The sequence below is a fragment of the Nicotiana sylvestris genome, chromosome 8, assembly GCF_000393655.2.
Source record: "Nicotiana sylvestris chromosome 8, ASM39365v2, whole genome shotgun sequence".
NCBI classification, from domain to species: domain Eukaryota; kingdom Viridiplantae; phylum Streptophyta; class Magnoliopsida; order Solanales; family Solanaceae; genus Nicotiana; species Nicotiana sylvestris.
The window spans coordinates 191,723,136-191,747,559 of record NC_091064.1 but is presented as its reverse complement, the minus strand read 5'-3'; the positions used below and the strand labels follow the sequence as shown (position 1 = coordinate 191,747,559).

At 40.1% G+C, this 24,424-nt stretch overlaps 2 protein-coding genes across 2 annotated transcripts; both read right to left on the bottom strand.

Annotated features, from left to right (window-relative positions):
• Window positions 1-8,176: 8,176 nt before the first annotated feature.
• On the bottom strand, window positions 8,177-12,117 carry LOC104221982 (uncharacterized). Its single transcript, XM_009773143.2, has 7 exons — window positions 11,909-12,117; window positions 10,854-10,923; window positions 10,582-10,741; window positions 9,846-9,927; window positions 9,474-9,690; window positions 9,125-9,189; window positions 8,177-8,601 (listed from the first exon to the last, which is right to left on the bottom strand). Exons 1-7 carry the CDS (start codon window positions 12,008-12,010, stop codon window positions 8,347-8,349), a joined length of 951 nt encoding a protein of 316 aa, XP_009771445.1. The 5' UTR covers window positions 12,011-12,117; the 3' UTR covers window positions 8,177-8,346.
• Window positions 12,118-14,006: 1,889 nt separating this feature from the next.
• On the bottom strand, window positions 14,007-23,114 carry LOC138876175 (uncharacterized). The gene is made up of 12 exons (XM_070155078.1): window positions 22,778-23,114; window positions 22,525-22,671; window positions 21,706-22,290; window positions 21,155-21,478; window positions 20,787-20,957; window positions 20,050-20,188; window positions 19,802-19,962; window positions 19,401-19,666; window positions 18,757-19,254; window positions 18,342-18,543; window positions 16,831-17,078; window positions 14,007-14,222 (listed from the first exon to the last, which is right to left on the bottom strand). The coding sequence occupies exons 1-12, from the start codon at window positions 23,112-23,114 to the stop codon at window positions 14,007-14,009; spliced, it is 3,294 nt and encodes a 1,097-aa protein (XP_070011179.1).
• Between the last annotated feature and the right edge of the window lie 1,310 nt (window positions 23,115-24,424).

The window sequence follows — 24,424 nt, the reverse complement described above, 5'->3', positions numbered from 1 at the left end:
AGGTCAAGCAGGGGTATTCTGGGGTTTGAAAAAGGCAGAAAAGGTTAGTTTAAATGAAGCTGGCAAGTAGGGTACTAATTAAGATTAAACTAATACTAATGGGGAGCAAGACATAAGAGTATGGGGCTTAAAATGAATAAATAAAATGAGCCCATAACTCTTGATTAAACAAAAGACCAGGCGTGGGGAACAAAGGGGCTGGCACCAAAGATGCTTAGGCATGGGCTTAAAGGGTATGGGCATTCTGCCAATTGGCAGGGCAGGCAGCTTAGCTGCACTTGGTCACTTTGGCTTATAAATAGGCCATTTGAGAACTGAAAAGGGGCTGGACTTTTAGTCTTCAGAAAAAGAAAAACAAAAGTGGAATTTTAGGCTGGAGTTTTAATCTGGAGAGAGGTCTAGTGAGTCCAAAGAAAACTGAAAACATAAGGTAGTTTCCAGTAAACACTGCAACCAAACACTGCCTGAAAGTTGTATAAGAGTGCATATTGGTCAAGCTGTCTTGGCCAAGTTCTTTGTTTGCATTGATTGAGCTGTTTCTGGTTATTGAATTGGTAGTGTTGCTGCATTGAATACTCTGTTGTTGCTGTTGTTTCATCCTTCGTTTCTGGGTTCATTGGTTTGGTACTCGACTATTTGTTGGTCCTCTTTGTTCTGGGAAATATTATTGGTCGTCTGAGGTTTGTGGAAAACATTTGGTTTGGTTTGTTGCTGTGCTGTTGCTGTGTATCTGCTGTTGCTGTGTTTACTGCATACTGCCCAGCTGATCATTCCTTTCTTCTTTGTCTTCTATACCAGGTACACAACCAATGCACTGTCAAATGTAATTGGGAAATTTGAGCATGAATATAAATGAAAGTCCTGAAGAATGTCTTTATACATAGATGGTTACATTAAATATTCATGTAATATGTAATAGTTTGCATCCTTGTTTAGATACTGAAGGTAGCCTGTGTGCCCAATAGATGTCAATATGTGGTGATTGAATGCTAGTTTGTATATGTAGGTTGATAGATAAAAGGGTCTCAAATGCAGTAGGTTGTATCTTAGGTTTTTTATGGTTAGCATGTCCTTAAAACGTAGAACTATCCATGTTAGTTAATTTCATGTCCTTTTGATAAATTGTCTCCTTACAATTGACAAACCATTGCTTTTAAAATAAACGGTGCAAGGCTGCACTTCTCAACCTCACGAAGGTCGAGCCTGAATCAAACGAACCCAGCAGCCTTTCATTAGAAAGGCATTGGCCCAGGTCCAGCCAATACCGTGTGGGCTGGGTTTGGGCCCACGGTGCTCGATTAGCTGCCCATGGGCACGGTCATGTTTTCTTATTCTGCAAAGGCACTCGGGATTCCGTTATAATAACCTGCAAGCATGTAATTGAATAGGGTCATTTTTAACCTCAACTAGTAGAGACAAATGTGACAAGAAACGTAGTTGCTATAGGATATCCTGTTAAAATAAAGACGAGATGAGCTTCGACAAACAGAAACGCACAAGATGCAGGGCCCTCGTTAAACGTATATTATCAAAGCATTTAGTTTCCAGGACGGGTTGTTTAGCAAATTTCACAACCCTCCTAAAATAACAATACGTTAGACTCTTTAGGACGCGCCTTAATAAATCTTACCTTCTTAAACCCGGGTGCACATTTATGTGACCCAAATCCAATTCTCAACGGAGTCGAAATGTGTTTCTAATCACGGGTACATTGATTGTAACGCGGTTCGAGATACATTTTTACAACGTTGCAATTCTTGATAAAAACAGTAAATGATAAAAGCGGTTAAAAGTTAAATTTTGCACATAAGTTCACACTTGTATAAAATCAGATAATCAAGCCGAATATAACAGTTGAGTGACCGTGCTAGAACCACGGAACTCGGGAATGCCTAACACCTTCTCCCGAGTTAACAGAATTCCTTATCCGGATTTCTGGTACGCAGACTGTAATATAGAGTCATTATTTTCCTCGATTCGGGATTAAAATTGGTGACTTGGGACACCCTAAACCTCCCAAGTGACGACTCTGAAATAATTAAACCAATCCCGTTTCGATTGTCCTTTAAATTGGAAAAAAACTCCCTTGTACCCCCTCGGGTGCGGAAAAAGGAGGTGTGACAATGATGTATCAAATGAGGTTGATCATAATGATGATGACCCTAAGACCTATGAAGAGGCTATACAAAGTTCCGATTATGAGAAGTGGCAAAAGACCATGGAATTCGAAATGGAATCCATGAAGGAAAATAAAGTATGGACTTTAGTTGAATCTTCAAAGGATATAAAACCTATTGGTTGTAAATGGATTTTTAAGAAAAATATTGGAGCAGACGGAAAGTTGGAGACCTACAAAGCCCGTCTTGTTGCCAAGGGATATCGTCAGAAAGAATGAGTCGACTATGACGAGACTTTCTCTCCAGTGGCAATGCTCAAATCTATTCGGATTTTGCTTGCTATAGCAGCATACTATGATTATGAAATATGGCAAATGGATGTAAAAACAGTTTTCCTTAATGGTGAGTTAGAAGAGGATGTGTACATGACACAACCTGAAGATTTCACATCTTCGTCTGATCATAATAAAATTTGTAAGCTACAAAGATCCATTTATGGACTAAAGCAAGCTTCTCGAAGTTGGAATATTCGCTTTAACATGACAATTGAAAAGTTCAATTTTGTTAGATGCGAAGAAGAACCTTGTGTGTACAAAAAGGTTAGTGGGAGCACAATTATATTCTTAGTATTGTATGTTGATGATATATTGCTCATAGGGAATGGCATACTAGCATTGCAAAGTACCAAGATTTGGCTATCTGAACAGTTCTCCATGAAAGAATTGTTAAAAACAGCTTATATATTAGGAATAAAGATCTATAGAGATAGATCTAGGAAGCTGCTTGGACTTTCCCAGTCTTTGTACATTGATACCATCTTAAAGAGGTATAACATGGATAATTCCAAAAGAGGCTATCTACCGATAGGCACTAGAATTTCTCTTAGTAGGGAGGATTGTCCTAAAACACCTGAAGAGAGAGAACGCATGAGTAAGATCCCATACGCTAGTGCAGTGGGAGCTATCATGTATACCATGACATGTACACGTCCTGATGTGGCTTATGCACTTGGAGTGACTAGCCGATATCAGGCAAATCCTGGTGAGGAACATTGGAAGGTGGTGAAGACCATTCTTAAGTACTTAAGAAGGACTAAAGACCAATTCCTCATCTTTGGGGATTCTGAGTTGAAACTTGAAGGTTATACTGATGCAAGTTTCTCTTCAGATAGAGATGATAGCAAATCTATTTCTAGTTATGTATTCACCTTAAATGGTGGTGCAGTGAGTTGGAAAAGTTCCAAACAAGCTACAGTAGCTGATTCAGTGACTGAAGCAGAATATATAGCAGCTAGTGAAGCTGCTAAGAAAGCTGTATGGATGAAAAAGTTCTTAACTGAACTTGGTGTGGTTCCTTCAATATAAGGTACAATTTCATTGTTGTGTGACAACACTGGAGCCATTGCTCAAGAAAAAGAACCAAAATCACACCAAAAATCCAAACACGTTCTGCCAAGGGATCACTTGATAAGAGAAATCATTGAACGTGGAGACGTCTAGATTCAAAAGGCTGATGGAAAGGAATGCTCCATACCCACTCACTAAAGCTCATGGTACAAAGGAGTTTGACAAGCACAAGTGAAAATTGAGAATGAAGTATAAGAGCGATTGGCTCTAGTGCAAGTGGGAGATTGCTAGGGATATAGTAGATATGCCCTAGATCCAATCTCATATTTGATGATTTGAACATATTTTTGTAAATATTATTTGATATAAAAATATATGGCATTTGATATTCTTTTATATATCATAGTTATTATTAACTATTTGATTAATTTGATAAGGTCCTTGATTAAATTTTGAGATTTGTCATTTTGATAGAGATCATGATAATGAGAGCAAAGTCTCTTACAATTTAATCTAAATTTGTTCTTGATCGTAGGATTATTAATTTGGACATTAGTAATCCGGTTAGATCAATATTTATGTGATCGTCTTTATTGGATAAAGATTAGTTGATCTCATTAACTAAATCACATAGATAGATGATGCATATAGAGATATGATCATTGAACCGACTCATTGGATAATTCCTAATGGTTAGAATTACCATAAACTGTCAATAGGATATTCTCTTGAAGAATGTGATGTAACCGTTTCCTTTGACCTGAGATCGTCATAGTAATTGACAAGTTATTTATTGTGCTTTGATACTAGACACCTAAGGCCCTAGGGTGATAGTTGAAAGAATATTGGGTATGATTAAATGCTTGTAGAATTAGTGATTGTTCAAAATGGAATCTGTCAACTTTGGTAATGAGTTTAAGCTCCATGTTGTCATGAATTATAAATGACCAAACTAAGACCTTGGCCAGGGCAATTGAATGAAAGAAGAAATGAGTTTCTTAGGTCATTCAATGGTCGATTATATCTGATATGAACACATAGTTGGTCGCCTATTAGGATTTGACAGTTGAACCATATCCTAGGGTGATCCAGAGCTATAAGGACAGGAGGAATTACTACATTATTCTTCTACTGGTTCTTGAGAGTAAATTGTATACTTCATATTATCCGGTCGTTAAGGAGTGTTGCTAGACGCCACCCTTGATTAGTATATTGATGTGGTCAATTTACTACCGGCTTAGTATTGAACCTATGGGGTCGCACACTAACGAGTGTTCTGATCTTTGCTAAAGGATTAATTAACTTATTATTTGATAATTAAATTAAGGAATTTAATTAGTCAAATAAATTTAGTTATTAGTCTAAGTGAAATATTATTATATTCATTGCTAGCACAAAGGATATAGTTAATATTGTGAACAAATTGAAGTTTTCTATTTGGAATAGAAAATTAAATTTTATCTCTTGGTTGTAATATATATGGGATATATATAATATTAATTGATATTAATTATATAAAAGTTGTATATAATATCAATTTAATTTTGTAATTGGATTAACGTAAAAGTCCAAAAGGACTTGTCGGCTTATTTCAATCACGTACATCTTATTAAGAATGGGATTTGTACTATTCAATTTGGATTGAATTAAAAGGTCCATAAAGGGCGTGGTTTCTATTCCTGTATGGAATGTGATTTAGTTTTCTAATAGAAAAAGTTTTACAAAGTTCAATTTTGGAATGAACTTGTAAAAGAAGTAAATCACGTTTATATTTTTCCTTAACCTAATGAAAGATATTGTTGGCTTAAGTGATATATAAATACATCACTAAGGGTTAAGAGGCCACGGTGAAAAAATAGTACTTTTAAGAAGCCACAAAATTAAGAGAAAAACATACAAGAACAGTTCTTGTCGTGCGACTTCGATTATTAATTCTTGAGAAGAAAAATACTTTGTAAAAGTGAGAGTGCAATACAAAGCCAAGAGAGAAAATACAATTACAAGAAAAGTGTTTCTTGTTCTTCTAATTTGAGTTGAGATTTTTGAGAAAACTGCTATCACAAGTTTTCCGTTCAATTTGTTCGCGGGTTTCGTTGATCAAAGAGTTGATAGCAAGGATCGGTCTCGGTGTGGATACGCATAGAGTCTTCGCACTATCGAAGAAATTTGAAACGAGACTCTCTTCACCAGGTACGTCTTAGATCCGATCTTTGACATGTAAATAAATTTTAAACACGAAAAAATCTGCCTAGGATTGTTATTGTCTTCCGCTGCGTGTTACGAACACCTATACGCAATCCTACACACTCCTGAGCACATGTTTCCTTCCTTTGTAAAAGAACTCCATAGTGAGTTTCTTTAAGTTCACCTTGACATCACCAAGTGTGATCAGCCATTCAACACCTACTATCAAATCATAATTTGTCAAAGGCAACAACATGAAATTGGCCTCAAATTCAGCACCCTGCAATAGCCAAGATAATCTGCAAGCAGTATCCACCTTCATACCACTACCATTTGCAGCAGTAACTATATGAGGACAGGTGGTTGTTACAGGACATCTCAGCCAAATCAGAGTTGATGAAGTTGTGTATGCTTCCAGTATCTATAAGAATGTGCAAGGGTTCCTTAGCATTATAGACAGTAACTCTAACGAATTTGAACCCCATAGAACGATTCAATACATGAACTAATATTTTCATGTGTTCTGTCTGCTCAGCCAACTCTAGTATTTGTTCTAGATTTCCAGAGCTCTCATCATCTTCGGAATATCCAAGATCCAGATGTTCTTCAACTTCTAATGCATAAATTTGCTTAAGGTTGCACATACTTCTCATTACAGAAGTAGCACAAGCCTTTGGCCTTTTTCTCGTTGGCTTCCTCAACACTCAGTCTTCTTCGTTAAACCCTCCATTAAAAGTTGCTTGCTGGTCTTTCCTAGGAGCAGGCAAATCCAACAATGGTTTGTTTTGTTATTTCTTATCCAAATTCCTTTTAAAATTTGTGGTTTGTGCCGGAGGTAATGATACCCTCTGCATAATCTCCTTGGACTGAGCATCTTTGTAAGCTTCTTGCATCCTGGCTGCTTTAAATGCTTGAGCAAGAGATCTTGGTTTGGTCATCTTCACTCCTATGTTTAGTTGTTCCTCCAGTCCTCCTATGAAGCAACTAATTGCATTTTTCTGTGATAAATTTACTCTTGTAAGACTTATTTCAAATAGAAGTGGGTGACTGAGTGCAACTCCTGTATTTCATAAAACCTTGATGCCATTCCATAGCTTCACCTTCTAAATGAAGAGATGCCAATATGACTCTTTCCTCGGTTGGTACTTTATCAATTTGGAAGAATTGTTCTGCTTTGAATAACCACGGCTTCAAATTATTTCCAAAAAATCTAGGAAACGAAATTTGTTTGTACTTGGAATACTGTCGACCATCTGCTTAATTTTCTTCCTCCTCCACATGTTATCTTTCAGATGAATCCTTACCATTGGATCTGAACTTAGATCCACAGGGACCAAGTACATCCTCCTCGTTCCTCTTCGATGGATTGAACATTTGTTCCTTCAATTCACCCAATGTCTGATCCAAACCCTTCAAGTGAGCAACTTCGCCCGCTAAAGAGCCTACTGTAGAGATCAACTGTTGCATTAATTCGTTGAGATCGCCCAATTCTGTCGTCGGATTCTCAACAGTTTTACCACCTTTCGTCATTTTTATCACCAGGAATCGAAAGCTCTGATATCGATGTTATTCAAATGCAGGGATTTGAATGTAGCAGACTAGGAGCTATAATAGAGAAAGCTCGAAGCTTAGCTATGGCGATGGAAGAAGAAGATTCGAGAAAAGAGAAGAATAAAGACTGTAGGAGTAGAATGTAATTGTTATTATGATATCCAAAATGTAATTGAGCTTGAATGAAAGATTCCTTCTAACCAGTTGTCAACTAACTCTAACTAACTTTTGACTGTTACTAACTTTCGGAACTAACTAACTGCTATTTGCTTCATTAATTCCAGCTTACTATTAACCACTAATACAACACTAATTATATAACAATGCGTCAGCCTATAAATTTTTTAGACTGTAGCCAATGGCCAGAAAATTATTCAAAGGCAGTCAAAAAGAAAACTACAGTCATCTGATGAATCTGCTTCCCACTTCTCCTTCCTGCTAGTATCATTTTTTGCGAAGGAACAATATTTCCATATTTAAGAAACGAAAACAGGATGGAACAGAAATTGGAGACTGCACCACAAACAGCAATATGGCTCCAAGAAAAAGTTGTCATACCTCAGTGTTTGGACCAAACCGCATTAGTTTACCATGGTTAAGTAAGAAATTGAGGTAAAATTGGTATTATAATCAACAATTGCTAAGTGATACCATTGTACATAAAAATACATGTCATGTATTCTTGGATTGGTCTAAAAATTGGGTATGAGTAAATTTTTCCAACACAGTCATATTAGAAAGATAAAATGGATGGTTAACTGAAAAAAACAATTTAGATAAAATAGATGTCCGGTGCACAAAGTATCCCCACTTCACGCAGGGTCCGAGGAAGGGCCAAATCCCAAGGGGTGTGAGGTAGGCAGCCTAGCATGATGCAAGCATCAGTAGCTGATTTCACGGTTCGAACTTGTGGCCTATAGGTCACACAGAGACAAGAATACAAACCTGTGACCTATAAGGTCATACAGAGACAAAGAATACCGTTGCTCCAAGACTCCCTTTAGACAAATTAGATGGTTAACGGAAAAACCATTTCATCCAAAAGAATCAAAAGAGGTACAAAGTGAGTAGCATTATTAGGTACTTGGACACATCAATGCTAAACACTGGAGGGACAAAATTTTAGCCAAGCCCAAATAGCACATTCTTCACCATGTAAATGAAGGGATAACATATGTAGGATGTGCATTGTTTTGCAAGGCAAGAGCATGTATAGAGTTATCATCTGCGACCTCTCCAAATTTGTCAAGTCCAAGTTCAGTAGCATGGATTCCACATGTAATAAATGCGGATGCAATTCCAGCTGCATTTGCACCTTTGATATCATGGTGGAGGGAGTCTCCTATGGCAATACAATCAGAGGCATCCTCAGCAGCCATTTTCATAGCTGACTTGTATATTATCTGCAAGGAGTTATGAGATTGTTCAATGATGTTCAGAAGATATCCAGTGGGACAATAGAAGCAGAGAAAAGGTCAGACAATCCAATGGATCATGTACATAAGCATAAGAACTATGTTCATGTTATTTGACAAATTCAGTGTGACATTGTAGTGTGTTTTTGAATCCCCCTTGTATAAATTCAAGGCTCTGCCACTGCATAGGACCGTATAAAAAAGAATGATTAATTTTAAGATCTATAAAACGAAGTGCCTTAAATCTTACAGCTACCAGTAACTAGGCTCACAAGAAATACTCCAAGAAATAACAATTTGTAGAACCTTAGAAACAAAGGATAAATGCAACTTGATATACTGGTCTTCTATTGCTTACACTTTCCTATGTTTTGCTCTAATTTGAGATCTTTTCCTTTATTCAATAGAATCTGATTGCCAATTCTCTCATATGTTTTCTGAACCTATAGAACAGATAAACACACGAGTATCTCGTAAGAAAAGAGGAAAACATATACTGATTACACTTCACCTTATCAGGTTTACCCATCCATTTTACTTCACCGCCAAGTTTTTCATATGTGGCCGCCAATGTTCCTGGAAAACAAATCCAAGAGAAGGATCTCAGTCATGAATCTAGAAATGGAGAAAGACAAGATGCAGGGTGGAAGTTTGTAATGCAGTTCAATGATAATTAGAATGAAATCAGTTGGTGTGAGAATTAGTGGAACCTTAAGAAAAAGATATTGTCGTCTTAAACAGTTTAATAGATAAACTGAATGCTAATATCAACGCTGTTTTCCTTGTTTTATCAAGATATGTCCCCTAAAGTATAAAGTAACTAAACATCCAAAGCATGGGTGCCAGAAAAATATTCTTACCGGGCATAACACGCAGAGCCCTAACCTCAACAGTTACAAAATCAGGATTTGCTACCACCATGGGAATTTTTTTAGTAGCACACTGCTCCAGTATTTTTTCAAGATCATCAAGTTTCATGGGAAGTGCGGCTCCAGAAGAAAGCCCCAAGGCTTCAGTTCCATGAGCCAAAATAAAATCGGCTCCCTGAGCATTTTCCACAACTTCTAGTCCGAGGCTCTAACAAAAAAACAAGTGCCTTTTAGTGAGAAAGACAACATGTTCTTCAATTCAAACACTCGTGAAAACAATGGAGACGGAGATGCAACTGAAACTCTTCAACATCAAAACATAAGAGCCACACTTGGACATTATTCTAAGGAACTCAGATATACCTCAAGAGATATAGCACCCCTGTCACTCCAAGTCATGTGAATACATGATCTTCCCAAGGAGGCAAACCAAGCGTCATCTCTCCTGCCCATATTCAAATGTAAAGAAACACATTCACTTACATATACGGGAAAAGCTAATGCAAATACCTTGTTAATTTGACATTCTTTTATTTGGGATTGGGGAATGAGGATTAAGCGAAAATAACAGAAAACTAATGAATGAATAAACGATGCACTGGAGAATTAGTTACTTCACCATTTTTAGTTGATAATCTGTAGTTCAATGCTCATCTAAACTGATAGACACAACATGTGATTTCCTTAAGTTTCTGTTCAAAATAGCGACAGTTCTAAAAGAAATTGCAAAATAAAAAATGACACAATGTGAGGGATGAATGAGAAAAGCAGCAGTGATAATCGTTGGAGGTGACTATGTGGGAGGAGCCAATTGGTAGTTGAAACATCAAGTGAGACATGCATAATACAAGAGATTTAAAGCACCTTACGTTCAAACATCTTAATAGTTTGAAGTTAAATTTAGAATGATCAATAGAAAACAAAGAGATTCTCATATAAGAGATCTATATGAAGCAGATATGCTACAGAATAACTCCCAAAAAGATGATCAATAGAAAGTTATCAAAGAAATTATCATATAGGAAATCTACAGGCAGAGGCATGCTATTGAATAAATCACAAATTGAATCATGATATAATTTGTCCAGTAATATGCAACCTTTGAAGATACTGATGTGTTAATTCTCCACTGGTAATGGCACCAATAAAGAGTGATGGATCAAATCCAAGGCTCCTCAATTTTTCCAGGGTTGTAGATGCTCTTCTTGAAGAATTACTAACGATTACCATCTTTGCACCATAAGTTGCCAACTTTTCCACTGCTTAACATCATTAGTTATCCACTAAGGAAAAACTAAAACAGTAAGGAACCACTCAAAGTATATATAGACAAGCTTACCAAAATCTCAAAGCTAATAGATGAAAACGTACATGTCGAAATGGCACCAGGATAAGGTTGTTTCCCATCATGAAGGACTCCAAACTGATCCAGAAACCATGCCTGAAGACAAGTTACAGTAGAATCTTTAGAAAGATACATGAAAAACGGTTCACATACTGAGTACATTAAAACCTCAGTTCAAACAGAATTCTTAGAAATGTGTTGATGCATCTAAGTATAACTAGATTTAATACCCTAAGGATCAACCATCATACTTGCAGCTCCGATGAGCGTCCCAACAACCCAATATCCTCTATTCATCCCATTTAGAGGAAATATAGTAAACTGACTAAGTACTACAATTATTTAACTCTCCAGAGCAGATACTGCAACATTCATGAGATTGATATGGCGTTAAAATATTTTCCTTGATGATTTTCTAATGATTAGTTGTCTTAAATTAATCAAAATGTTCTTCTAAATGAAAATAATTTATAAAAAAACAGGGGGAAATGACTTATTGTAATTGATGGGCGCAAGTCATTTTCCTCTATAGCTACTGATCCACGTATCTCGTTTCAACCAACATATTAACATTATTGGCAACCTTCAATACTCAAATATCATCAAGAAACCACCCTCGCCCCCATCTCCATATCCTACTATTGAATATCCCACGTTGGTTGGGATTGGAGTATTGGACTCCTTATATGGACTTGGACAATCCTCACCTTTTGGGGTTGAGTTAGGCCAAGGTTCATTTCTTTATCATTTATTTTTTTACCCCGCACCTCGACTAATCCACCTCAATATATACTTCAACCTGCTTTAAGAGACCACCCTAAAACGGTAAAATGATAAATAAAGTGGCATTCCAAGGCTAAGAAAACTTCAGGAAAAATATGTTCCATAGAAAAAAAAAATTACATCACATAGAGCACAAAGTTTGGAACTTTTTTATCCCATTTTACATTTTTACTTGTCGGGGCAACATTTATGTTATTCCTAATCGACATTTCACATATGTTCTTAATACAGTAGTTATAAACATGTTCCAAGAAAAATATCAGATTTTTGGACAGTCAGATTAAAGAACATTCAGTACCTTGAATCGGCGAGTTTCAGCTAGCTCTTGAATTCCATTCAAAGTTTGAAATTTTAGCTCGTTTGGCTTTGATGATTGAGCTGATACGCATCTTCCAATCATGGTTTAACTCCTTTCTCTGTATGTCTGAATTGCGATTGAGGTTTACTGTTCTTTCTTGCCCAATTAGAAATTAGCCTATTCAGCCCCAACTCCCACCCCCTACGCACAACTGCCTCACCCCCCACCCCCACCCCCATAAAAAAAATTCCCGGAAAAAACATAAATAGAAAAAAAAACAGAAAATTAATTATTTAAGTAGTAAATTCGGAAAAAATATTGGAAGTTGATGAGTCGAAAATAAAAGGCGAAATGGCTTCGTGACCACTTAAACTTGTATTGGATTTTAAAGCCGATATATAAACTTTTGATTTCCCATTTTAGCACCTCAATTCAACCAATTGAGTATAAATAAACCCCTTCGTCAGAGCGTGTAGCTCAATTGCCTGACAGGAAGAACACGTCAAATTCTAAGACCATTTATTATTTTACATGTGTCATTTGTGGGTCCCTTTTCCTTAAACTAATTTATCAAAAAAAAATTCTTATTTTACTTCTTTCACTGTTTCTTCTACAACTTTTAGCGCTACGGTCCGAGAAAAAAATCTCAGCCATAACCTGACCACATGCCTCAATCACGCATGAACTTCCATAAAATCCATTCCATCTTTCACTTTTAATAAAATCCATAGAATTCATACCCCCAGTCATAGAGCTGATGAGGCACCTGTTAAAATTCCGTGAAGGCATCAAGAGAGCCGGCGAGGCTATGTCCAAAAAGGACATTAATGGTGAAATCAGAAAGAGAGAAGAAGTCGGACTCCGTAAGTGGGATTTTCTGGCTAAAACTCGACAATTTTCCAATGGTCTTTCTCTTTTCTCTATCTATCTTCCAGTTTGAGATGGATACAAAAAATAGAGATGGAGTTAATGTGGGAGAAAGGATTGACAGATTTGTTTTGACAAAATTCATTGCTTTTTTTTTGTTTTTCACTATGCTGGGTTTGAAACAAAAAGAGGAAGAGGCAGGGAAAGATTAGAGTGGGGGAGAAATAAAGAAGGGGAAGGTGTGGGGAAGACGACTGATCACGGTCAACTATGCCTTATAAAAAGGACCCTGCGGACGTTGCAAATATAACCTGAGTATTCTGCCCAGAGTCGAATCCACAGAGAGTTAACCTATCAATCACTATCTTTAGACCCACTAAACTCTTGAGAACCAATTTCCCCAAACGTTTGAATCACAGTTGATGGTGTCTTCAATAACTAAAATTGCAAGTAAATAAACAGCTGTAAACTAAGGATGCTAAGGTTGTAAACAATAATGAGAAAACGCTAAGGTAATGACTTCCCCTATTGACGGAATCCCTTCTGTTTATGCTTCATACAAATTGACCAACACCTCTCTATCAATTATGAACGCTCATCTTACCGTAAATCTCTCCCGAGTAATCACAGTAATATACTCAATGCACTCTCCCGAGACACACTAGCTAGCTCTAATTAACACGGTTCACTTTAGATTGCACTCAAGGCTTCGTTATCCCTAATCCCGCCTTTAAACCCGCAGTTATAGATCCCTCTTATACTTTGGGAGTGTTGTTGTTCAACAATAACCTAAATATGCACTCTCTCCCGAGTTATGCACACTAAATAGGCACAACTAATTGAGGATCCTGTCAATTAACTACCACATGCACAAAGTTGAACAAATAAAGATTGAGACTAGCAATTTGTATTCACATAAACAAGAAGTTCATCCCCCAATAGGTTCCATCAAAACCTTAGACAAAAGATTTAGCTACTCATAACTATGGGTAAACAAACTAAAATAATATTCATCATAAAACTTGCAAGAAAAATTAAAGAAAAGAAGAAAGATGTTTTGGGGTGATCTCTCACAATTGTTTTTCCTTGCCAAAATACTCTCCAAATCAATACATCCCTCTCTTGGGCGAAGTCTAATTTTTAAAATAGGGTTTTGGGCTAAAAATCCTGTGTTTTTGCACTTTAGTCCCTGAAGTTCTCCGCCTTCGCCACGGTTCTGTCGCAGTCGCGGTCAAACTGTGGCCAAACATGCTCTCTGATTCTCACTTTGTCTGCAGCCATCTTCTACCGCGGTTCTGCCGCGGTCGCGGTGGAACCGCGACAGCCCTCTTTCAGTTCTGACTTGAGCTGTTTCGCGTGGTTTACTTGACGGAATTTTATGATCGGCCTCTTTTTCTCCATATTTGATCCCAAAAGTACTCCATAGCCTTCTCTGGTCATATATAACCTGCAAAGCATGAAAAACACTAATAAGAGCATTTTGTTATCACTTTTATCATCCAAACTATACAAGAAGGTGGTTATTTAGGGCCTAATTATAGTTAAATTCACCTATTATCAACACCCCACACTTAAACCTTTGCTCGTCCTCGAGCAAGTTAAACCACACTTCTAGGCCTAATCGTTCGATGCATTACCCAATTTTTTTTTATGCCACACCCGCCATTATGAAGGAACAACCTAAGCAGTGCAACAGTCACGCCTCAGATGAAGACTCTAACACCATGACACACTCATGCTCACTCTAGTTACTCTAACAGAGGTGAAAACTCACTTTTTCTTCCTGAGTCACATGCCCTCACATCATAATTCTGAGAGAAGTTCCACACACATAAAATTCAAGCAACAAGGAACCAAAGATAGGAAGAATTCACTCACTCTCAGCAAAGAACATTCACATGCCACACAGACACACCATAAGCTTGCCCCTAGTGTAGTACTCTACTAATCGAGCTATTCAGTCAAAGATCAAGAGGTCTTTATTTGGTTGTAATGTAGGCTAAGGGACGGGTAGGATATATTTGGATATAGTGACTAACCTCCCTAAGCACTTTTACTACACACTTCCTTTTATTTCAATTTCCATGCTCAGCCCACTCGTTCTTCCACATTTTAGTTCATAGGTGACCCTCACTTTTCTTTAGGTGCAACTGTTTTTCTTTTAGACTTTTACAAATCCATTGCACCATTCAAGTATATCTTTCCTGATTCCCATTTTCCTACTTTCTTACCACCCCCACACTTTGACTTTTGTATGTTCTTTAGTAATTCAAGTGCTTCTAGGAGGTACAGGTTCAAACAGTCAAACTATTCAAACACAGGGATATAGGTCATTATAGGGTTATCAAAGAACAGGCCTCAGGCTCAAAGGGGTTAACTATGACAATATATACAGGTGGATTCACAAATATACAGGCTACACAAAGAAATGCCTCAATCATCTCTAAAACCAAACAGCTTCTATTTCGCTTTGCAAACACACAGGGCAAGTTCTAGGTATCACATGCAAGCACAGAATACAAGTAATAGCTCACACACTTGGCATGTAACTCATTCCGAATCAGTTTATCAACACACTCATACGAGCGTTCAAGCAAGACAGGATGTGCAAAATTAAGGCATAGATTTACGAGTCTACAAACGAGTCTAGACGTCGCACCCTCATGTTTGTTTTTGTTATTCTCAGGTGTGTACATCAAGGGTTGCATTCTAGCCTTCACCCATTTTGGTCCTAAAACTACAAACGAAAAATCTACCTAACCCGGTTCAAGAAAAGCCCTTGGAAAAGAACCGTGGTCAAAAGAAAAACCAAGGGAAAATTACTACACTACCTCAAAAAGAAAAAAGAAAATAAAATAAAGAAACTACATGGACTACTTCCCTCAAGAGTACTGTCCAAGTGGTCCGTCCTCAGGAAGAGTCCTTTACATTTTTTTTAAATCCGACTTTGACCCTCAAGAGACCCGTCGACAAGTGTCCGTCGTTGGGCCAAGTCAGTTACTTCTAATGTGAGTATAGTCAATTATATAGAACAACACCAATCAAATACTACAACATACACCATGTCTATATACACTACAATACATTACCCGATCAAGTCTCCCACCCCACACTTAAAAATTATGGCATGTCCCCATGTCATATCAAAAATAACGAGCAGAAGGGTAAGAAGACTTCCCTGAGCCTCAATCAGAGTCGGAGACGGTGCTGGGGTCCACATGGCAAGCTCTCCCCAAAGCACGGAACCAGGACATAAATCGGCTCTCAGACCTGGCCTGCCGTTGAGACATGGCATCCATACGCGTATGTAGGCCCTCCACTGAGGTGCGGAGATCTGTGACCTCTTCCTCCATAGTACGCAACATAGGCTGGGTGGACTGTGATCTGGATAAGCCTGCCCCAACATGAGGGCGCCGAGAGAGTCCGGCACTGTCATAGGATCTCCTGGATGTTGCCATGGGAACCGGGTCATCATCCTCATCATCGATCTAAATGGTGGTGCATGCACTCCTGCCCACTCTGATGCCCGAAGCTTTGAAAGCTGCTTTAGGGGGCAACGCTCCATCAGTAGGATTGGTGGGGACATTCTTCAGCAAGCACAATGTAGTCACCAGGGAGGGGAAGTAGAATCCCTTTGACCTCAGCGGGGACCGTATGATCATTTCATCACCAATAAGTCTTGCCGCATCAAAATCTTTTTTTGTGACGAAGCACCACGTCAAGAGGGCTCTTTAGAAGTTCACGTCAGTCATGTTGCCTGAGGGCAAGAACCGGCTGCAAATGACAGTGAGCCAACACTTAGCCAAATGGGTGAATGAATTGGAGTTCAGGGTGATATGGTCACGTATCTAGATCGGTTTCCCCCTTGCGCAGAGTGTATCAGTCATAATATCCCAAGTGACTCTTGGTGCGTCCTGGTAATAGTCGACGTCACCAGTAAACCGGGGTAGCCGCAACACCTGTTGAATAGTTTCAACTGAGGCATCTACCCATTTGCCTCGCACAGTCACCTCCCGCAACGTATGTGATGGGCAGTTCGCGTAGAACTCTCTTACAAGCATCCTGTTCACCGTTTCTGGTTCATCAAATAAGAACCCCATTTCCCTCCGCCGGATTTCCTCATACATCTCCTCATTTTCTGCACGGAGGGCTGCCCTGTCAATCGGAATCTCAGGGATGAAGCTCTTTGAGGCCTTGGCATGAAAGTCGTCCTCTGCCAATTCTAATTCGAACCGTGAGGGATTATATGTAGGCTGTTGGGACGTGCCTACTGATCTCTTTTGCTTCTTGTGAGCCATATGACCTGCAAAGAATACAAGGGAACCATCAAATATATCCTGCATGCGCCAGCCGGATGGTTACTCAGACTTCACCAGCGGATGACACCAAATAATATCCCCCATTTATTCCATTCATACACTATGCCAAACCTCCAACTAGTGAGGTGTTCCAGGTTACAACCTCCACAATGGCCCCACAACTTTCTTACAAATTCTGGCATACAACACCCCACACTTACTCCCTCAAATGATTCACGTTAAATATAACACCACCATTCACCAAATACAACACCACCACAACCTAGGATAGGCACAAAATGCCTCAAAATAGCACCACAAGCCCCAAATTTTCGGCCAAAAAGGGCCCTCCACCAAACTACACCGCAAAAATTATTTCTAGGCCTCCAAATCATCTAAACAACCCCCACAATCAAAGTATAAGAAAGACCCAACCATTTTAGCACCAAACAAATCCACAAGAAGCAAATACAACAATAAAAACAGAGAAGAAGCAAAAATTGACAGAAAATCTACACTATTCCTATTAACTAAACTAGTTTAGACTAAATTACACTAATTAGAAGAAGAAATAGAAACAAAAAGAAGAGAACACTTACTTGATGAAGGTTGGAAGGGGTGGGTAGTGGTGAGAGGAGGTGTGGAGAAGATAACAATGACGTTTTTTTTTGGAGTGAGGGAGGGATTTGAGAGAGAAAGAGAAGAGAGGATTTGGGTTTTTTTTTTTTTTTGGGGGGGGGCGTTCTGTTTCTGAATAGGGAGGGGGGATAATTGTTTTGGGGTGGGTGCAGGGTTAGGTGAATTAGAAAGGGGGTGAATTAAAAAATTTCTGCATACCTGGACCCGACGGGGTCTGCCGCGGTCGCGGTGGAAACGTGGTGAACGAAGTTCATAGGGGGTCTCTGCCTGCGGTTTGACCGCGGTCGCGGTGGAATCGCTATCTGGGCAGTTGTCTGATTTTTTTTTGATTTTTTTTTCATATAATGTGTTACACTTACAACAGTTTCGTGGGTTGCCTCCCACGCAGCGCCTGATTTAACGTCGCGGCACGATGCAGGATGAGCGCATTTAAGGCTTGCTCGACCTCTGTGGTTCAGTCAGGTGCAGCTCAGACACTTCCCTTTTCTCGCTCATGCCCACATATGGCTTCAATTGTTGACCATTGACTCTGAATGTACGAGAGTCATTCTCTGTGGCAATCTCAACAGCTCCTTAAGGGAAAACCTCAACTACTCAAAATGGTCCAGACCACCGTGACTTAAGTTTACCTGGGAACAGACGTAGTCTTGAGTTGTATAGCAATACCATGTCCCCGGGTTTGAAATTTCTCTCAACAATGTTCAGGTCGTGCAGCCTCTTCATTCTCTCCTTATACAATTTTGTGCTCTCAAAAGCAAGATATCTGAACTCCTCGAGCTCATGCAATTCAGTGACTCTTGACGTGCCCGCAGCTTCCATGTCTAAGTTCAGCTGTTTCAATGCCCACCACACTTTATGTTCAAGTTCCATTGGCAGGTGGCAGGACTTCCAAAACACCAACTTGTATGGTGACATACCAATTGGAGTTTTGAAGGCAGTTCTGTAAGCCCAGAGTGCATCATCTAGCTTCCTCGCCCAATCAGTTCTTGTGGCGTTCACAGTTTTGGTTAACACACTCTTGATTTCTCTGTTGGACACTTCAACCTGTCCACTAGTTTGCGGGTGGTAAGGAGTAGCCACCTTGTGGCGCACATCGTACTTAGCAAGCAACTTTTCAAAGGCCCTGTTGCAGAAATGAGTGCCTCCATCACTGATAATTGCTCGTGGTGTCCCAAAGTGGGTGAATATGTTCTTCTTTAGAAATCCCACCACCACTTTTGCATCATTGGTGGGTAATGCCGCAGCTTCCACCCATTTGGACACATAGTCTACAACAACAATAATGTACTTATTGTCATAGGAGCTGACGAAGGGACCCATGAAGTCAATCCCCCTGACGTCAAACACTTCTACCTCTTGAATTGGGTTCATGGGCATCTCGTGGCGTCGGGAAATATTCCCGGTCCGCTGACATTCATTGCAGCCCTTCACCCATAGGTGCGCATCTTTAAACACTATCGGCCAGAAGAATCCAGCCTCTAGCACCTTTGCCGCTGTCCTAACCCCTCCAAAGTGTCCACCATACGCCGATGCGTGACAAGCCTGCAAAACAGAAAATTGCTCTATCTTGGGGAGCATCTTCGGATCATATTATTAAGGCATATTCTAAACAGATAAGGTTCCCAGTAATACTGGTGGCTTTCACGAAAAATTCTTTTCCTTTGGACCGATGAAAGGTCGTGAGGAACTATACCACTGGCCAGGTAATTAGCAAAGTCTTCATACCATGGCGCTTCCTGATGAGTGGTGGCGAGCAGCTGCTCGTCTGGAAATGTTTCCAGTATTTCCTCAACCTCAACTACATTTTCAGCTCCCTCAAGTCGTGATAGATGATCAGCGACTTGATTCTCAGTGCCCTTACGGTCACGAATCTCAAGATCGAACTCTTGCAATAGCAACACCCAACGAATCAGGCGTGGCTTAGATTCTTTCTTTTCTATTAAGTACATGAGAACTGCATGGTCAGTATATACAATTACCTTGGACTCTATCAGGTAGGATCGGAACTTGTCAAACGCGAACACTACAGCCAACATCTCCTTTTCAGTCACAGTGTAGTTCAACTAGGCTCCACTTAGCGTTCTACTACCATAGTAGATTGGGTGCATTAGTTTGTCTTTCCGCTGGCCCAGCACTGCTCCCACTACATAGTCACTGGCATCACACATTAGTTCGAACGGTTGTTCCCAGTTGGGGGCAACAATGATGGGTGTTGTGACCAGTCTCTTTTTCAACTCCTCAAATGCTACCCTGCAATCATCAGAAAACAAAAATGGGTGATCTTTTTCTAACAACTTACAGAGAGGGTTGGCGATTTTGGAGAAGTTTTTTATGAACCTCCGGTAAAAATCGACATGTCCAAGGAAACTTCTGATGGCTTTGACTGAAGTTGGTGGAGGCAGCTTTGCTATTACATCAACTTTCGCGCGATCCACCTCTATTCCCTTGCTTGACACCCGGTGCCCCAAGACTATGCCTTCTTGTTCCATGAAATGGAACTACTCCCAGTTCAGAACCAAGTTAGTCTCGATGCACCGTTTCAGCACAAGCGTCAGATTTATCAGGCACTCATCAAATGAATTTCCCACCACTGAGAAGTCATCCATGAACACATCCATTATGTCCTTAACCATGTCAGTGAATATGACCATCATGCACCGTTGGAATGTGGCAGGTGCGTTGCATAGGCCAAAGGGCATCCGTCTAAAGGCATAAATGCCATACGGGCATGTGAAGGAGGTCTTCTCTCTGTCCTCCGGTGCAATGGAGATCTGATTGTACCCTGAGTACCCATCCAGAAAACAGAAGTGTGACCTCCCTGCCAATCTGTCCAACATCTGATCAATGAAGGAAAGTGGGAAGTGGTCTTTCTTGGTGGCTAGATTCAACTTTCGATAGTCCATACAAATTCTCCAGCCTGTGACGGTTCTTGTTGAGATCAATTCATTGTTGTCATTTGTCACAACCGTCATGCCACCCTTTTTAGGAACACATTGCACTGGGCTCACTCAGCTGCTGTCAGAGATTGGGAAAATAATTCTCGCATCCAACCACTTTATCACCTCCTTCTTCACCACTTCCTTCATGTTGGGATTCAGCCTCCTCTGATGTTCCCTGGAAGGTTCGTGCCCCTCTTCCAGCAGAATCTTGTGCATGCAGTAGGCGGGGCTGATCCCCCTGATGTCTTCCATGGTCCACCCCATGGCATTTTTGCACTCCTTTAGTACCTGTAAAAGTTTTTGAACCTGCACATCTAACAAACTAGATGAGATAATAACAGGTAATATGGAGTCAGGTCCCAGAAATTCATACCTGAGGTGGGCTGGCAATGGCTTTAACTCCAGCTTTGGTGGTTCTTCAATGGATGGCTTAGCTGGAGGAGTTTCTCTCTTTTCTAAGTGCAAGGGCTCAAACTCTAGATTTCTCTCCCAGAACCCTATACCTTCCAATGCCAACACCCATTCCGCCAAATCCTCACCATTCACTTCATCTAAGTTCATCAAACATGCAGCAAGGGAGTCCTCAATTGTCAACACCTCATCATTGGACTCTACAATTACATCCACGGCATCAATAAGAGAGCAATTGGCGAACTCGCTTGGTCGCCTCATAGACTTCTGCACATTGAATGTTATTTCCTCATCATTGAGTCTCATTTTGAGCTCCCTAGTCTCACAGTCAATCAGAGATCTCCCCGTGGCCAAGAATGGTTTTCCTAAGATTATAGGAATCTCTTTATCCACTTTGCAATCCAAGATCACAAAATCTGCAGGGAACACAAATTTCCCCACCTAAATAAGCATATCATCAAGGATACCGAATGGACGCTTCACAGTCATGTCGGCCAACTGCAACAACATGGAGGTGGGTCTAGCTCTCCCAATGCCCAACCTCTTATAGATAGCTAGGGGCATAAGATTAATGTTGGCCCCTAAATCACAGAGCGCCTTAGCAAAGGCGAAATTCCCAATAGTCATGGAATTGTAAAGCTACCTGGATCAGACAGCTTTTCAGCAATAGGTCTCATCACCACTGCACTACAGGTCTGAGTAAGTGTAACCGCAGCCAAGTCTTGAAAATCAAATTTTCGGGACATCAAGTCCTTCATCATTTTTGCGTACCCAGGCATCTCCTTTAAAGCTTCAATCAGTGGAATATTTACCTGGATTTGTTCAAAGAACTTTTTATACTGCTCCTCCTTTTGATGCTTGGCCAACCTCTGTGGAAAGGGTGCAGGAGGTCTCTTCTTCCCAATCACTTGGGACTTCTCTTTATCAGCTACTATTTCAACTACTGGCTCTTCAACTGGCTCAGCTACTTTCTCGGTCTCCTGCTGAATGTTCTTTTCTTCCTGAGCAGGCTGGACTATCACCTCTGTCAGTATCGTAGACTCATCCAGCTCAATGGGCACTGGAATAAATGTCTCAGCCTGTGTATTTTCTCGAGCTCTCTCTTGTTCTACATCTATATCCCTGCTATTACGGAGACTCACCGCCATCAGCTGCTTTGGGCCCTGATCTTTTGGATTAATCTGGGTGTCTGCAGGTAATGTCCCCTGAGGACTATTGTTCAGAGACACTGAAATTTAGCCCAATTGCACTTCAATATTTTTGATTGCTGCGTCATGTGCATCTACTCTTTCATTTATTTTTGCATTGGACCCAATAACCTGCTGCATCATTGCTTCAAGTCTAGTGAACCCATCTTCTTGCCTTCCACCATGCTGTTGCTGAGGTGGGGGATACCCTTGCTGCTGATTGTTGTACCCCTATGGCCTTGGATAAGATGACATATTGTTGGGAGGTCTCATACATCCCATGCTTCCAGCGTTGTACTGTGGCTGAGGTGGTCTGTATGGCTGCTGAGTTTGCTGACCCCAGTTCTGATTGCCCTGTCTCTGGCCTCCATTGTTTGACACATAGTTCATGTATTCAGGGTGCTGGTGATGATCATCATGTTCTGTATTCCAAGGATTACCAACTGGCTGACTAATGCAAGATGTGCACAAGCCCCCATTGGTAGTATCTACAATGTGCACTTGCTGTTTTTGCCCTGATTCCTCCACCTTTTTTTGTGAGTATGCTCATCTGTGTCAAGAGGGTCGCCACATTTTCAGCCATGGAATTTGATGGGTCAAAAGGCACTGATTGCACCACTGGAGTGATAGGTGCATTCCTCATCGTCCACCCCGAATTTTGAGCTATTTTGTCAAGCAGACTCTGACCTTCTCTCCAAGTTTTGCTCAAAAATGCCCCACCAGCTGAGGCATCTACAATGTTCTTCATGTTATTTGACAGTCCCATGTAAAACCGTTGTCCCAACATCTGATCTAGAATACCATGGTGTGGACATATAACCAACATTCCTTTAAACCGGCTCCATGTCTCATGCAATGTCTCCATTGGTTTCTGTTTAAAGCTCACGATCTCATCAATTTGTTGAGTTGTTTTGTTGGGCGGGTGGAACTTGATGTGAAATTGCTTGACTAACTCATCCCAAGTTTCTATAGAGTTTATGGGGAGTGAGTTTAGCCAGACCTGAGCAGCTCCTGTCACCGAGAATGGAAATAATAACAGCCTGATTGCTTCCGGAGTTACATTGGGTTGCCTTTGAGTTTTGCAAATCGACAGGAAGTTCTTCAAGTGTTGCTAAGGATCTTCGGCTGGTGTCCCAGAAAATAGTCCCTTGTTTTGCAGCAAGTGCAGCATGTTGTTCGTGATCTGGAACGATTCAGCTTGTATCGCGGGCACAACAATGGCAGTGGCCAGATTGTCAACTGTGGGTTGTGCCCATTCATATAGTTCAGCCTCAGGCACAAGAGGTGCCATATCTCTGACGTTTCCGTTGACGTTGTCTACGTCACCCATGTCAATTTCGAGTTTGTGTGTTTGATGAGGTTGTTGAAGTATTTTATTGGCACGGTTCAATATCCGGAATGTTTTCTCGGGGTTTGAGAGTCCTTCAAGTAGTTCTCTAGTCCTCGTAGAGTTTCTAGGCATACACCTGTGCAACCACGTCAACAACCGTAAAAAATTTCAATCAAAAATTTGGTATAGAGAAAACTGACTACACTAAGAATTTTTGTATTTCTATCAATGGTAATTGATAATTCCGTTAACTCCCCGGCAACGGCGCCAAAATTTGATCACGCCCAACTATGCCTTATAAAAAGGACCCTGTGGACGTTGCAAATATAACTTGAGTATTCTGCCCAGAGTCGAATCTAACAAGAGTTAACCTATCAATCACTATCTTTAGACCCACTAAACTCTTGAGAACCAATTTCCTCAAACGTTTGAATCACAGTTGATGGTGTCTTCAATAACTAAAATTGCAAGTAAATAAACAGCTGTAGACTAAGGATGCTAAGGTTGTAAACAATAATGAGAAAACGCTAAGGTAATGACTTCCCCTATTGACGGAATCCTTTCTGTTTATGCTTCATACAAATTGACCAACACCTCTCTATCAATCATGAACGCTCATCTTACCGTAAATCTCTCCCGAGTAATCACAATAATATACTCAATGCACTCTCTCGAGATACACTAGCTAGCTCTAATTAACACGATTCACTTTAGATTACACTCAAAGCTTCGTTATCCCTAATCCCGTCTTTAAACCCGCAGTTATAGATCCCTCTTATACTTTGGGAGTGGTGTTGTTCAACAATAACCTAAATATGCACTCTCTCCCGAGTTATGCACACTAA